The 17,715-nt window shown below is 38.6% G+C and overlaps 1 protein-coding gene across 1 annotated transcript; it reads left to right on the plus strand.

The window, feature by feature from the left end:
- LOC114688704 (ubiquitin carboxyl-terminal hydrolase 17-like protein B) lies at nucleotides 1-1,443 on the plus strand. Its single transcript, XM_028863241.1, has one exon. It carries the CDS (start codon nucleotides 1-3, stop codon nucleotides 1,441-1,443), a length of 1,443 nt encoding a protein of 480 aa, XP_028719074.1.
- The last annotated feature ends 16,272 nt before the right edge of the window (nucleotides 1,444-17,715 follow it).

The raw sequence follows: 17,715 nt of genomic DNA on the forward strand, positions 1-17,715 counted from the left end.
ATGGAGGCAGCTCTGCGGCTCTCAGAAGGTGAATCTCACTGTAAGACCTTTACAGCATGCAGGTCCTCAATCGACACTGTCGACCCTGAAGTCTCTTTGTGTTTTTATCCCTCAGCAGGTTCAAATGAATCAACTCCTGCCACCCCAGACCTGTATCAGGATGAAACTCAGGATGCAGCCAAGCTGGCCGCCAGGAACAAGCACAGTGTGAGTTGGGAGAGGCCCGAAGGTGTGGGTGCAGGTCTCCTGAACACGGGCAACACCTGCTACCTCAATGCAGCATTGCAGTGTCTGACACACACACCACCTCTTGCCGACTACATGCTCTCCCAGGAGCACTCTCGGAGCTGTTATCACCAGGAAGACTGCACCATGTGTGCCATGGAAACTCATGTGACCCAGAGTCTCCTCCACTCCAGGGATGTCATGCAGCCCCCGAAGAAGCTGACTGCCACTTTCCACAAGGACAAGCAGGAAGATGCACATGAGTTTCTGATGTTCATCTTGAACGCCATGCACGAATCCTGCCTTCAAGGGAGCAAGCACTCAGAAGGTCCCTCTGAAGACGGCAGCCTGATCCATGAGATATTTGGAGGCTCATGCAGATCTCAAATCAAGTGTCTCAGCTGCCAGGGCACCTCAGATTCTGTTAACCCCTTTCTGGACATCTCCCTGGATATCAACACAGCTCAGAGTGTGAACCAAGCCTTGGAGGATTTAGTGAAGCCTGAAGAGCTGTGTGGGGAAAATGCCTACCACTGTGACCATTGCCAGGACAAGATGCCAGCTTCAAAGACCCTGACAATTGAAACTGCCTCGAAGGTTCTCCTGCTGGTATTGAATCGCTTCTCAGACTTCATGGGTGGCAAAGTGGACAGGCACGTAAGTTACCCAGAGTCCCTTGACCTGCGGCCATACATGTCTCAGCCTGAGGGAGGACCGCTGGTGTATGCCCTTTATGCTGTGATGGTGCATGCCAGTGTGACTTGTCACTGTGGACATTACTTCTGTTATGTCAGAGCTGGCAATGGCAAGTGGTATAAGATGGATGATTTTAAGGTTGAGAGGTGGCATGTGACTTCTGTCCTGAGTGAGCCTGCATATGTGCTCTTCTACATCCGGGAGACTGAACTGAACAAGGACAGTGTCAAGGGGCCAGTAGGCACAGTCAACAAGGCTCAGGTTGGACAATGGCAGAACAGAAAGCTCAACAGAGGATCTTGGGTGGGAGCTGTAGAACCTCGAAGACACATGGAGAATAGAGTAGCCATAGAATCCTCCTTACAGGAGTGGAAAGTGCTTCAGGAACAGAACAGGCACAATCCTGTGCTGAACCTCAGAAGAGCTGAACCCACTCTGCCAGCCAATGCAGTTGTGATTCACCAGCCCAGATACAGAGAATACTGGTACAAGAAAGATCCCAACAAGGAGAATTACCCATAACACAGTTCTGTCAGATTTCTGTCTGCTCATGGAGCCATGAACAGTGGACAGCTCTGCAGTCAGGGAGGAACATCAAGTTCAAGAAGAAGAAGAAGGAAAAGAAGAAGAAGCAAGGGTGGAGGCCTCTACCTGTCTACTAAGGCTCATTGTAATTACTGACCATGTGTCCTGTGGACATATCTGAACTTGAGGAAGCCCTTGGAGCAGGAGATTTGGACCTGTGGGCCAGGAAGAACAGAATGTCTTATGCTCCCTCTGTGTCCTTGTCTGGCCTTGCCAAGTCCCTAAGGATGACTGTTTGGATGTGGAAGAAACTTCCCAAGGTCCCAGGATGAGTCAAGCCCCACAAAGCTTCTGGTTTCCTAGGGGAGATCTACAAAGGCCTATACTGGAACTCATGGATCATGGTAGAGGCAGCTCACCATCCACAGGCTTTTGATGCAGGATTTGTATTCAGCCAGCAAGGTTCAGGCCATGCTGTCTTCTCTAGTTCTTCCCTGTAAAATCTTTCTTTTGGGTTTGCTATGTAGAACACACTGTGGGGACTTTTTTATTCATTGTGCTTGAGCAGAAATTCTTTGGAGCAATAAAATTCTGGAATTTCACACTCTTTGTTCGTCTTTTCTTTTTGGCATGCACTCAAATCAGTTTGGAAATACTCTTGGAAGTCTCTACTCAGCGTTGGAATGGAAAAAGAGGAATCTGGTTTCATTGCTTTCAAAGGAGATGAAATCTAGTGTGACTGTGTCAACATGATGGGGTTAGATGGGTGATTCAATCACCTGCATAGCAGTTAAACAACAGAGGGCTCAGGGCTCCATAAAAATGTTATTATCAGTAATTAGAGGTTTTGTTGTGGGTATCACTTCTATATTAATATACATGGTAAAGTTGCTCAAATGCTTGGTTCCTCTTTCCTCATATAAGCTAAAGAAACAGAATGTAGGTTCAAGGTCATTTTTTTAATGTGGACATTCTAAATGTAAACAGCAATCTTCTTCGAGATCATATAACCTCTTTGATCAAGTGACCTTGTCTGTGACATAAAAAAGAGACTGTGGCCTTTGTATGGTTTCAGCTAACCTCCTGAAAGTAGCACCCTGTCTGGTGTTGGCATCAGGATTCTATAGCTCAGAGAAGCTGCTTGATAGACCAGTGCAAGACAGCTAGGTCTCAATTTTGATGCCTTTATCAAATATTGCTTGAAAATCTTGGTTAGAGACTTTAGGTATCTGTGGTGATATTTTACTTGTGTGTTAGTAAATAAAGTTTGCCTGGATATCAGAGGTCACAGCCAGGCATAAACAAAAGTCAGATGGTGGTAGCACATGCCCTTAATCCGATCACGTGGCAGGCAGATTTCTGTGTGTTCAAGGACATAGCCAAGTGTGGTGACACATGCCTTTAATCCCAGTACCAACCATGGAGACCTGCAGGTCTGTACAGACAGCCAGTGACCAGGAAGTGAAGTGGCTGGACTAAGCCAATGAGAGGGCAGAACATTAAGGCAATAAAGGAGCACGTTAGACAGAGAGAAGCTGGGTTCTCTTGGGAAGCTATGGTGGTTTGGTGAGCTAACATTAATTGGTGACTATCACTATTTCTCTGATCTCTACGGCTTTCATCCCTGTATTTGGCTCTGTGTTTCTTATTTAATAAGACTATTTTGAAATTCGTCTACAGGTTTCACACACCTTTAATCCTGGCACTCAAGAGACAGGCAGATCTCTGTGAGTTCCAGGTCAGTTTGGTCCACAGAGTTATTATTACGACAGCCAAGATTACCAGAGAAAAACATAGAAAGAAAAAAAAAGAAAGAATGAAGGGAAGGAAGGGAGGGAAAGGAAGGAAGGAAAGAAGAAATAAAGTAAAGAAAGCAAGAAAAGAAAAAAAGAAACTTAAGAGTTCTTTGAATGAACATGGCAACTTGATGGACCAGCCTGATTCCATATTAGTGTAAAAAGCCATTTGTTATAAGTTGTGTCCAATTGCTACAAAGTTCAAATTTGACTCACTAGTACTCTACCCCCAACAAGATAAGGTGTTCTGTCAAGGAACCTTGGGACATTTTGCTAAGATGATTTGTCAAATAATCTATTCTGCTATCTTCTTCCATAAAAGACTCTTGCACAATCTTTATGTTACAAAATCCCTATTTTAAATTTTTTCTTTAGGAGGTGGGCTGAACTCTAGGTTAACTGTCACTGTATTCTCAAATCTCATTGTAGAGTCAGCAATATGCATAGTAAATAAAGCTTGCTTAATTGGCTTTAATTGGCAGGTGATTTGTTCTCAGTAGGCTGGATCAACAGCTCCCTGATTCTAGTGTGAGGGTGACAGTATTTCACTTAAACCATGTTTGCACCTCCCTCCTTCCCTCTCTCCCTCCCTCCTTTCCTTCTTCTCCTTCCTCCTTCCTTCTGTTCATTCTTTCTATTATCATCACATACATTACATTCAGACTCCAGTTCCCCTTCCACCACTTTTCCCAATTATCTCCACACTTCACCTCTCCCCCAGACCTGCTCCTCCTCCATTTCCCTTCATAAAAGAGCAGGCCTCCAAAGGATATCAACCTAACTGAGCATAGCAAGACACAATGTAACCAGGCACAAACCCTCATATCAAGGCTGGATGAGGCAACACAGCAGGAGAAGGGTCCCATGATCAGACGAAAGACTCAGAGAAACCCCACTCCCACTGTTAGGAGTTTTACAACACCACCAAACTGAACAAACATACCATATATGCAGGGGACCTAGCTAAGACCCATGCAGGCTCCTTGACTGCCCCTTCAGTCTCTCTGAGGCCTTTGAGCCCTGCTAAGTTAATTCTGTGGGTCATGTTCTCCTTGAATCCCTGAATTCTCTTCTTCCTACTGCCCTTCTGCATGATTTCCTGAGCTCTGCCTAATGTTTGGTTGTGGTCTCTGTATCTTTTCCCTTCAGTTGGTGGGATGATGATTAGGATAGGAACCAATCTATGAATATTTCAGAATGTTTTGGTAGGAATTATTTATTTCTTTATTCATATTTGTTTGCTTGTAAGTTTGTATGTCTATTTTGCAAGTTATATTTGGTTCTACTATCCAGCCTCAGGTTCCAGCCCATCCTTGCAGTGTTGGGCATGGGCTCCTCATGACATGGTCCACAGGTTAAACCAGTAATTGGTTGGCCACCCCCACAAGTTCGGAGCCTCAGTTGGATGAGAGAATGGGGTGCCAGAAAGACTGGAATGTGTGAAAAAGGTAGGGGGTTACAGGCTTATCCAAGTCTTGGCATCAGTGAAGGAAATCCTGCACATGGAGGGGTCCCTTCTGGACCCTGGACTAGGCACAAAGCATACCCAAACACCTGTTTTAACAGAGAGATCCTTTATTAAGCAGGGGGAAAAAGTTAAAGTGATGCTTTCTGACCCAGGTAGAAAATCAGCAGCAAATGACCTTGTAGATATAATTTTTTAAGACAAGAAAAAAGGGGAGGTCTATGTGAGAATGGGCTGAGTTGAAAGTAACAGCTCATATATAATAGCACAATTAATTAAATTATTAGAAAATACCAGAGACCATGTTGTGTTATTTCTTTAAGAACTGGCATATTTAATTATCCAGATACATTTTATTGGTAAGCTTTTGCCATATTTGGAAAAAGGATAGAAGTTGACATTTTACAGGAATTCATTAACAGGACAATGTCTAATCCTTAGAAATCAAAGAATTTAACCTTCAGACTAACTGAATCCAAAACCAATGAAATATTCTTTCTAATAGTTGTCCACTAAAATGTCCTTCTTCAAGACTGCATCCATGTTTAATGCTCTCTTCTCCTTTTTTCATATGTTTCATCACATTACCCTGGCCAGTATGTCTATTCTCAGTGCCTTGCAATTTGGAATAATTTGACATTCAGCTCTGTATTCCTCAAATTAGATCCAGTTTATAGTTAATAGTATTTTGTGTCTCAAAAATGAGTGAATTAGTGAAATAATATCAAATACTGTAGTAACCTGATGATTTTACCTTCTTAATCAATAATGGAATTAAGTCTCATAGATCCATTTTCCATGAAGCTTAGAAAATGAATGTTCAGGGAAGAATAGAACTCTTGGTCATTTAAAAAAAACTAGAGAGTATTTATTATTAAGAAAGTTTTTATTCATTTTGCATGCTAACCACAGATCTCCCTCTCATCCCTGCTCCTTCCCCAGCCTCCCCCACCAGCCCATCCCCACATCCCCTCCTCTGAAAAGGTAAGACCTCCCATGGGGAGTCAGCAGAGCCTGGTACATTCAGTAGAGGCAGGTTCAAGCCCCTCCTCCTGCACCAAGGCTGTGCAAAGTGTCCCACCAAAGGTATTGGGCTCCAAAAAGCCAGTTCATGCACCAGGGTTGGATCCTATTCCCACTGCTAGGGGACCCTTAAACAGACCAAGCTACACAACTGTCTCTCGCTTATGTAGAAGGCCTAGTCCAGTTCCATGCATGCTTCACATCTGTTGGTCTAAAGTTCATGAGTTCCCACTAGCTTGGTTGGGTTGTATCTGTAAGTTTCCCCATCTGATCTTGATGCCCCTTGCTCATAGAAGCCCTCTTCCTTCTCTTCAACTGGACCTCTGGAGCTCGGCCTGGTGCTTGGCTGTGCATCTCTGCATCTGCTTTCACCACCAGTTACTGGATGAAGGCTCTATGATGACAGTTAGGGTATTCACCAATCTGATTACCAGGGTAGGCCAGCTCAGGCATGCTTAGAGAGTATTTACAAAGTTAACAAATAATTAGAATTGGGGTACTCCACAACAATATCAAAATACAGTTTGTCTTATATACACTGCAACAATGAACCCATGTTTTCTACATCAGCAATGTACTTGATCTAAGTAGAGTTTGCCCCTTAGTGGAGAGGACGATTGTCCCAAATTACCACAAGCCTATCTTTTAAATACAGAGCACAGATTGACATTTAGCCTACACCCATCATTTCATTATATTTTCATTATTTCTATCTATATACAATTTTGTAAACATAATAAAGTTATAAAGAATGAGTACATTGTATACTAATTTCTACATTCTATACTTTGGCAGAACTTTCCTTAAAAAGAATATTTCATAAGCTATGATTGCAAAGGCTTCAGCACATTTACATGTTAGATGAATTAATACTATTTCACTCGTCTTTTATGACATTTTGCTCCACTATTTTCCTCATCACAAGCAGCTGCAACTGGTCTTAAAATGCATTTGTTTTAGGTAATGCCCATTTTGTCTCCAAGTAAAAATTTGATTACACTTTCCCGAATCTGCTTGGTCTTGACACCATAAACAATTGGATTCATGGTTGGGGGCAGTAGCAGGTAGAGGTTGGCTACTATGATGTGGATGTGATGGGGAATAGTGTGTCCTCCAAAACGATGAGTGAAGAAAGTAAAAAAGGCAGGCACATATGTAATCACAATAGCACAGATGTGAGATGTACAGGTGCTGAAGGCTTTGTGACGAGCATCTGAAGAGGACAGACTCACCACTGCTCGAAGTATCATAGTGTAAGACACAGAGATACAGCAAATGTCGAACACACCAATCAGTAGAGTCACCATAAGGCCATAGATTGCATTGACCTTGGCATTGCCACAGGATACCTTGGCCACAGACATGTGATCACAGTAAGGCCTTAAAGAGCCTGCAGTCCAGAAAGAGAGCTAATTCTCTGAAACACATGCAAGAAAATGTATATATTTTCCCCTAGAAACATCATAAGTGAAACTATCAAATTTTATTTTTTAAGTTGTATCCAATTGTGAATACAATAAAGTTAAATGCTTTTCTAATATTTAAAGATTCTACTAAAGTAAAAAAAATAGTTCAGAGAAATAGTATTTTTATATTTAATGTTTCATTCATTAGATTTTACAAGGAATGAAGAGTAAAAACAATTTCTATTATCTTTCTCTGTCCAGCAATGAAGAAAACACATGCTTTCTCTCAAATTAGTGAATTATAGTCATCAAATTTCATTCATTCATTCATTCCATAAATCCTTTTGTACTGTATCACATTTAATGACCTATAAGATGACACCATCTTTAATATAAGTGCTGGAGACAATTACTAAGATCCACAATTAGTCACAACGCACAGAATAAGGGCCTATAGGGTGTCCAACCCCAACTGATGCAACTAAATTGTAACCTATACACCTAAGACTCAGGGAAAATGATGGAAGATGGGGTGGGAAGATTATCAGAACCAGAGGGTCAGGACACTTGCTGCTAGATAGTACTTTCTAGACACCACAGGGAATCTGCACCCGTGAAATCCTAACAATGTGGTTGCCTAAAACAAGATTTTCCTAATGTCAACACCAGTGGGCATTCCAGTGAATGGGGGAAATTTCAGAAGGTCATACTCCAGATGAAGAACTACAAGTAGGCAATGGATTCTGAGAGAGAAGAATAAGTTTTCCCCAGGAATCCATCTCCTAATAGGTTATCTAGTATGAACTGGTCAACCCTAAAACATACATAACCATCAACACTAAATGAATTTGGTAGATGTGGTATTTACACACACACACACACACACACACACACACACACACACACACACACATGCACACACATATTTTTTATATGTCAATAATTAAAGAAGAGTTCATGGATTTGAGATGGGATGGGTGAGCAAGGGAGGAGCTGGAAAGGAGATGGGGGGAATGGAAATTATGTAAATAAAGTACTACTATATGAAATTCTTAAAAGAATAAAAATTATTTAAAGAATTGTGGTTGGATTATGGCTTATTTGGTAAAGTGCTTATTGTAATCATAAGAATCCCATGATACTCAGAACTAATATAAAATAGCTAGGGGTGCTGGCATGAGCTTGTAATTCCAGCATTTAGGAGCTGGAAACAGGAGGATCCCTGTGACTTGCCAGCCAGCTAGCCTAGACTAAATGCTACATCCATAGATTACTACAACTCTCAACCTTCATCAAAAAAGCTTCTTGCAACTGGGCGGTGGTGGCTCACACCTTAAATCCCAGCACTTGAGAGGCAGAGCCAGGCGGATCTCTGTGAATTTGAGGCCAGCCTGGGCTACTGCGTGAGTTCCAGGAAGGGCTCCAAAGCCACACAGAGAAACGCTGTCTCAAAAAACCAACGCCCCCCCCCAAAAAAAAAAACAAAAACAAACAAACAAAAAGCTTCTTGAAGTAAATGGAAATTAACACAGGCACTTAACTGGTCACTATACAGGGAATGAGAAATTGTGGACTGCTCAGTCCTAAATGGAAAGTTCTTTATCACACCCCTATACTCATCCACAAGGCTCAGGCATTTTCATGGATGATGGTGTGAAAAGATTGCAAGAGATGGTGGCCAATTTCAAGAAACCTGTTTCAGACACACTGCAAGGCAGATGCACATATGAACTCACAGGAACTGTGACAGCATGCATAAGACCTACACAAACTCAAACCAGACGCATACCAGGATGGATGGGGAGATAGGCATACAATCCCACCGTTAGCAGCTGCTGAAATTTCATGACTTGTGGGAGAAGGAGAGTCAGTTTTCTTTAAACTGTAGGCCACCACAGTCCAGGGCAAGCCAACATTCCCAAGAGTAGTTGGGCAGCATGAAGTGGATGTTTGTTTGCTTGCTTTAAAAAAAAAAAAAAAAAAAAAAAGGAAGAAGAACTATCAAATGTGGGTGGATAGGGAGGTGAGAGTGGAGGGGGTGGATGTGAGAGTAACTGGGAGAAAGGAGCTGAATATTATTAGAATTACTGCCACTAGATACAAGGATTATCTACACAAAATATACTACACTTGTGAAAAAAAAAATGTCTTTTTTTTATTAGTCTGAAAGTGGAAACAACTCATATGCCCACTCAGTGCTGAGGGATTAAAAAAAAAAGGATTATCAGAGCTAGAGGTTACTCAGTCATAAACACATGGAAGACTGATACTTGTAATAATGTGCTAGACACAAAACTAAATACTGTATAGTGCCATTTATAATAACTATCCCGAATAAATAGATTCATGAAACAGAAGTCAAATTAGTGTTTTTTACGATTTACTATCCCGAATAAATAGATTCATGAAACAGAAGTCAAATTAGTGTTTTTTACGATTTATTTTATTTTATTTTCATTGGTGTTTTTCTGCATGTATGTCTGTATGATAGTGTCAGAATCCCTGGAACTGAAGTTATAGACAGCTGTGAATTACCATATGGGATCTGAGAATTCAACCCAAGTCTTCAGGAAGAGCAGCTAGTGCTCTTAACCACTGAGCCACCTCTCCAGCCCTCAAATTATTGTATTCTAAGACAAAGAGAAGGTGTAATAAAAATGGTTATTTATAACTATCAAGTTTGTACTTGAGATAATGGAAATACCTTTGGACTGTGGTGATGGTTGCCCACCACAGAGAGTACACTAAGAGTCTGTGAATTGTTTACATCAAATAGCTAAGATGCACAACACAGTTTTCTATGAATATCACCTTTATAAAACAATGAGCTGTAATTTTTTTTTTCAAGACAGGGTTTCTCTGTGTAGTTTTAGTGCCTGTCCTGGCTCTCACTCTGTAAGCTAGGCTGGCCTCGAACTCACAGAGATCAGCCTGGCTCTACCTCCAAGTGCTAGGATTAAAGGCATGTGCCACCACTGCCCGGCTGCTTATAAAAATGTTTTAAAATATGGAGGCTGGAGAGATAGCTCAGTGGTTAAGAGTACTGGCTGTTTTTGAAGAGAAAACCCACATAGCCCTCACAACCTTCTGCAGTTCCAGTTCCAAGGAATCCAGCTCCTCTTCTGCCCCTTGGACATCAGGCACAAGCACAGTACAATTATATATATATATAATATATATATATATATATATATATATATATATATGCAAGCAAAACACTCATAAACATAAAATAAAAATAAATAAATCTTAAAAGAAATTTTCTCTCCATGATTTTAAAAAAATTTCTAGCAAAAAAAAGAAGCTATATAAGAAAATAAAAACATTCATGTTTTAATATTGTATCATTGTGGCTTCTACTAAAATCTATAATTTATGTTTATTAAGAAATTGAATAGTAGAGTAGGCAGATGACAGATGGATCACAGATATGTATTGACTAGAAAAATATAGTCTATTTATACATCATATAACTTAAGGTTGCTTTTTATCTCCTTCAAATACATTTACATTTTTCTGGATTTATAAAAATGTGTAACATTATTGATATCTTTAAAGAAATATAAAATTAAAATCAACTATTGATTTAATATTGCTATTCTCACCATTTCATTGTTGCCACAAGATTAAACATCTAATTATTTATGATTTCACATGTATGTATATTCTTGAATTTTTGATAAATTTTGACAATGCCTTCATATTCATCCACAACCTCATTGTACCAAAACTGGAGCCTAAGTTGTCTGATCCTTTTAAAATAGTTCCTACCCTGACTTGGGAAATACTGAAAATTCAATGATATAAATGTAAATATAGATATGTAAAAATGAATAAACAAGATAACATATGGATGTGTACTTCTTAGTAGTAGAAACAATCTACACTAATTGCTTCCAGCTTCTTCCTTTCCTGTTTGTATCCCTTTCTCCTTTACTTGTCTTACTGTTCTAGCTGAGACATCAAGTAATCATATTGAATAGAATGAAGGAGAGCAACATCCTTGTCTTGTTCCTGATTTTGGTGGAAATGCTTTGAGTTTCTCTCCATTTAGCAAGATTTTCCTTGTGGGTTAGCTTTATGATGTTGAGCTATGTCCCTGTATCCCTAGATTCTCTAAGACTTTTATTATGAAGGGTGATGGGTTTTTCAGAGGCCTTTTCTGGATATAATGAAATGATTCTGTAGTTTTTGTATTCCACTTATTGATTTGTGGATGTTGAAACATCCTTGCATCTCTAAGATGAAGGCGACTTGATCTTGGAGGATAATTTTTTTGATAGGTTTTAAAACTCAGTTTGAAAAGTGTTTTACAGAGAATGTTTGCCTCCACATTCATCAGAGATGTTGTGCACCAGAGTGTCTAACAAAGAACCACAATCTGTAATCAATGCTACAGTCCCTACTTTTCATAAATAGCTTTTGTTATTTTTTCCTTCTTACTTGCACATGCCAATAACTAACAGGCCCTTATTTATGATCCATGCACACTTTCACATCCTCCCTTGATATTGCTCCTCACACCAATGCCTTCTTCTCTAATGTTCTCAAATATTCCCTTGAGATATGTAACACAGATTTTCTTTTAAAGACTGAGTGCAGTAGTGGTTATCAAGGTGTTTAGAAGCCAAGGGCCACGCACATGCCTGTACTGGAGGACAGTGACTTTTCCTTCTGAACAAGACCCTGAATATCTGGACCACATTGTCTTGATCTCGGTGTTTGGCTGCACAGAAACTAGGTATTAAAGGGCACACAATGGTGGTAGGAGAGTGGGGGCAGGATAGTTTTTAAGGCAGCATGATATAGTGGAAAGAGGCTTCAGTTGCCTGTGAGTTGGTTATATTGTCCTCAGAAATAGTTTTGGTTCTAATCACTATCTTGATAGTAGAAGTGTTAAGGAGAATTTGGGCTCTTAATTCTCAGATCCACAATTCAGTTAAATTTCCATGATGATTATGAGTATTTATATACTTACTTTAAGCATATCATGTATAGTATCGATGGGTTCTGCTGTGATGGAAGTCAGGTATAAATCACCCAAGGAGAAATGGAAAAGAAAAGAAAGCTAGAGAACTGCCTTTGATCAGTCAGAATGCTACTGTGTCAGTCCTGACTTTCCCTTAGGCACAGGTTTTCATTTTAGTGACAGAAGACTCGTTTATGATGTTTAATCCTTTCTGATGATACCAGAGGAACTTACTCTCATATGAAGATAAAACTGTAGATATTAAAGATGGCTTATTGAGGAGGTGCCATTATTGTCTACGGTACTTGTAACAGAGAATAAACATCTCGTGATCTCTAAACTACTGTTTTATTTTTCAGGTAGGGTCTTGATCTGTAAGTCAGGCAGGCCTGGAGCTCACTATGGAGCTCAGGCTCCTTGAACTCATGGTGATCCTCCTGTCTTGGCTTCCCATGTGCTGATATTACAAGTGTGATCCAACTCATCTGAATAAAGTATTGCCTTGTGAATGATTACATCCAGGTATTGATGTTATTGTTTCAACATATCTGTCCATACTCAAAATAGTATGAGGGGAAATCTTAACAAGAACAATTAAATTATGATATCCTGGAATTGATTTTGGTAAAATGTATTTTGTGTTCTGGTCATTAGGTATTACTTTGACATGTGTAGGTCTCTTGCTGAGTTTGGCAGATGTACTCAGAACAAGATTTAAAGTTGTAACAATATACTCTTAATAATTAAAGCTGTAGTATGGATATGCATAATACTTTGGTAGAGTTTATAAAAAATACTCTTCAGAAAACAGCATATTTATCAGAAATATATTTTGTATTTTTGATTTGTGGATCTCTATGTTTTTCCTAATTTCAGTATTGGCTTCTATTGTGCGGCTTATACACAGAGTAGAGTTGGGCTAGAGTTAGTCACGAACATTAAGGAACAATGAGTCAGGATATTCTTCTCTTTGCAACAGCTTGTGACAATTTAGTACATACTACACATTGTTCTGGAAATAAATTTAATCTTTATTTTCTGACAATCAATTATATATGTATATATCCTAGGTGCATGTATATACAGGCACATATACACACATATATGTATATATATTACATATATATACATATATATGACTTACAGTTTTTATTTCTTTTAATAATATCTGTTAAGGTAATCTGAAAAATATAATATATGCAATTATGAAGCACACATTTATAGGCCTGACAAAAATACGTAATGGTATTTTGGTTTTCATGGAAACATAAATTTTATATTATTGGGTTGATTTGTTCTTTTGATAAAAATACAAATTTATAGCTTTTTTAGCCTTCTTGTTGTTTGTTTAAGAACAATTAATTAGGGGCTAGAGAGATGGCTCAGAGGGCTGGAGAGATGGCTCAGAGGTTAAGAGCACCAACTGCTCTTCCAGAGGTCCTGAGTTCAATTCCCAGCACCCACATGGTGGCTCATAACCATCTGTAATGAAATCTGGCACCCTCTTCTGTATACATAATAAATAAATAAACTTTTAAAAAAAAGAACAATTAATTAATGCTGAAAAAATTTTAGATGCAACAAGAACCTGATTAAGTGATTTAAGTGACTTCTCCATTTAGCTATTTGTGTACTGTCAAAGTAAGAACTTTAACCAAACCTAGAGATGAATCAGTATGATCTATTAGCTGTACACTAACCACTTTCTGATTCTTGATCTAGCTTTTTCTTGTTTTTACTTCCATATTACCTGAAGTTAATGTGCCTCTAATTTGGAGTATTGTTTCATTGTTGTAATATGTTTACCATTTACCCATATTTTAAAGATAATTTTAATTCTTTTTTTAAATTTATTTATTTATTATGTATACAGTGTTCTGTTTGCATGTAACCTTGCAGGCCAAAAGAGGGAGCTAGACCTCATTACAGATGGTTGTGAGCCACCATGTGGTGCTGGGAATCAAACTCAGGACCTCTGGAAGAACAGCCAGTGTTCTTAACCTCTGAGCCATCTCTCCAGCCCATATTAGTTTTTAGGTTTTTTTTTTTTTTGGTTTTTCGAGACAGGGTTTCTCTGTGTAGCTTTGCGCTTTCCCTGGAACTTACTTGGTAGCCCAGGCTGGCCTCGAACTCACAGAGATCCACCTGGCTCTGCCTCACAAGTGCTGGGATTAAAGGCGTGTGCCACTACCGCCCTCATAATTTTAATTCTTACGCACCTTCTTTATATTCTTAAAAAATTAACTGAATTATGACCAGTTTGTGGTACTAGTCAAATAATTTACTTTGAAAGGAAACATCTAAATTAATTCAAATCATTTTTGCCATTTTGAGGGTAATTTTTATTTTTTCTCTAATTTTTATAAGTTTTGGGAAAAATTATGTTTCTTCTTATTTATGTGGTATAAATTATATTTTTTATGGTGACTCCTTTTATGTTTTGCATACAATGTTAGATTTAAGTTTAATAATGTCAGGTAATAGTGATTAATCTGGCCACCCATTCAAAAATATGTTTACATCTGATAGCTATCATGTAACTTGCTATATACTGCAAATAGAAAAATAAAAAACATTTGTTATAAAATTAAGACTTTTAAATTTATAATTGGTCCCAAAATATAAGAAGATTTTACATAACCACAGTTAAAATTTCAAACTAAGATTGATCACTCTAATAGTTTTTTTTTAACTAACTACAACATTAAGTCAGGGATTGTGTATTACTCAAGATAGAGCTGAATGTTTCTAGAGTAAGTAAAGTTTTAGAAGGGTTTTGGGTTATGATGGGACCTAAAAGGAAATATTTTGCAATCATACCAGTTAGACATGAGTAGACAATATGACATCAACATGAAGGAATTCTCTGCCTCTTTCTGTTAGACAGGATCATAACCATGTTCAGATCTAAGAACAAGAAACATGGCTTGTTAGGTCCTAAAGTTTTCTTTGGCTTTATAATATTCCAAGAATATATATTTTGAAGAATACTATTATGAACATGTAAATGAGACAACAGCAACTCTCACAAAAACTGGTCTGCCAGCCTCAGTGCAAACTCATAAGAGCAAAACAGGGAGGTACTGAGAAAAAGTGAGTAATAAATGATCAGATCAAATGCCACTGATTCATCTATGAACCTAATGCTAAATAACCACGTGTAGTGACTGGAAGTTCATTCTGAGAGACTTTAGAAACTTTACAAGTAAATACAGATCAGGTGTGACAAAGGTCAAACAAGAGACATTTAATAAACTGGAGGTTGAACCCAATGTTCACACTTAAGTTTGACATCCTCTGGACCCTCCACTCTTCCAAGAACACTGGCATCCAGTTTTCCACTTGCTGCTGTGGGATTAAGATCAGTGGATCCTCCTGGAAATTTGAAGGCTCTCAGGAATAGATATATGTAATTAAAGATGTCTCCAGTGAAGGAAGCTCCTTATGTGCGAACCCCTAGCAAACCACACAGGTTCATGAGATTCCCTTATCACAGGAAGTTTGTAGATTTCTAAAGCCTCTTAGGCATATGCTGATCATCAAGTTATAACGTTGGGTATAAAGTAATCAATAAATCATCTGACTTAGCAAGATTAAATAAAAACTAATGTATAAGGAAACAAGTCATAAAAGTAAATAAAATCAACTTGGAAATGATGTGAAACCTGCAAAGGTCACATACATTATACAACAGTGTGAGGGCCAATTTTGTCATCTTGACAAGACTTAAAATTTTTTGGCAGACAAATCTTTGGGCATGTCTGTTAGGGAGGTTCTAGACTGGAAATACTTACCTTAAATGTGAGTGACAGCTTTCCATGTCTGGAGCTCCAGCATAAACAAAAACGAGCAAACAAGCAGAGCACTGGTGGTCATTTTTCTGTGATTTCTGACTGCAAATGCAATGTGATCTGCTGTCTCATCTGCCCACCCCCATGATAGATTCATCTGCTGTGATAGACTGAATCTATCCCCTCAAACTGTATAACAAAATAAATCCCACCTTCCTTAAGTTGCTTTTGTTGGGTATTTGGTCACAAAACAAGAAATTTAACTTATATGCTTACATATTTATTGTCAGATTCACAAGAAATGGAGGGTTAAGTTTTGCCACTAATGCTTGAAGAAGTCTCATCTATACATTACTGCCATTTACTCAGTTACAAGGGTCAGGCTACAAAAAATATTGCTATATGAAAGTGAGGATCAAGTCTGTATATATAATATATATATATTAGTAGCTCATATTTGTGTTTACTATAGCGCCAGTATTGTACTAAGATATATATATACACAGGCTGGTAGAGGAGAAAAGTCATCAATAGTCTTACCCAGCCATGAATCTGCCAGTATGGTCATGACTGACTTTGCATTTTTGGTATCGTAGATGTTACAGAGATAATCAAGGGATTTCAGATTGGATTTAGGGCTCTCTTCATGGCATAGAACTCATGCTTGATACTGTAAAACTGGCTATGAGCCCACAAATGGGTATATCATAGGCATTAGTGGAGATCTTACTACTTTTTATTTGTGAAACAGATATATTATCAAACTGCCTCCTAAGTAGTTATCTGTATACCAATAGATTAGTGCAGCTCTCAAGCTTTACCTAGAAAGCTTGTTTTAGCAACGAACAGCCATTAATAGAGAGAAAACTGGTCAGAGTGCAAAGAATGAGTGACTGTGGGGTGTTCAACCCTAAAGGGGACATCTGTACTATACCCACCACCCTTATGGCTTGGGGAATATTGTGGATGAAAGGACAGAAATATTGCAAGAGCCAGATTGGGGAGGGCTATTGTGAAGCAGTGTCTTCTAGAAATGACAGAGTCATCACTTTCATGAACTCCTCACAGCATCTTGCACAAGACCAAGCAAGCCAAAATTTCAGCATAGATGAAAGAGGAGTTCATGAAGTCTCACCCCTACCTGAGGAGGTTTCATGGTTAAAGGACTACCAGAATAGCAAGACTGAGTGTTCTTCAGGAAAATGGCACCTTGTAGCTTGCCCATACTCCAGTGGATGGTGCTACCCCCATTCACATACAGAAATTACTGATAGGACTCAATGGGTTGTGATAAGTATTCAAGTTGAGAGGGGGTATGGCAAGTGGATTCTGAGAAGACTTATGGGGAGAATAGATATGACCAAAATACATTTTATGTTTGTGTGTGTGAAATTCTCAACATATTAAAAGTTCATAAAATAGAACACCTATAAACTTGATGCATCTTTCTCCTTTCTTGTTTTAAAATGACAGTGATAAGACAAAGCACTTAGTAATTGTTAAACAAGTGTGTGTGTAATTGATGGACAATAAATTGGCAATCAACAAGTTATCAGCTTAGAATTTATATTTTGTATGGGAATTGAATCCAAAGTCTTTAGCATGCTAGGTGGATGTTCTACCAGTGAGGAGCTATATTCTTGGATTTAAATTACTTATTTACTTAATTAGTTGTTTGGTAATAAAATGACTACTTAACAAATGGAAAAGAGAGATGAGAATTTATCTTTCTCATTTATCCTAATCTTGGAAGGTTACACTGCCAAACAAATAAAAACCCGGACATCAGAAGCCTCTTGAAGATGATTCCAACCTCAAC

Source organism: Peromyscus leucopus, chromosome 1 (assembly GCF_004664715.2).
Source record: "Peromyscus leucopus breed LL Stock chromosome 1, UCI_PerLeu_2.1, whole genome shotgun sequence".
In the NCBI taxonomy this organism is placed as follows: Eukaryota; Metazoa; Chordata; class Mammalia; order Rodentia; family Cricetidae; genus Peromyscus; species Peromyscus leucopus.

Excerpts from the sequence above, each read along its gene's own strand:
- LOC114688704 (XM_028863241.1), top strand. The coding sequence starts at position 1 with ATGGAGGCAGCTCTGCGGCTCTCAGAAGGTGAATCTCACTGTAAGACC.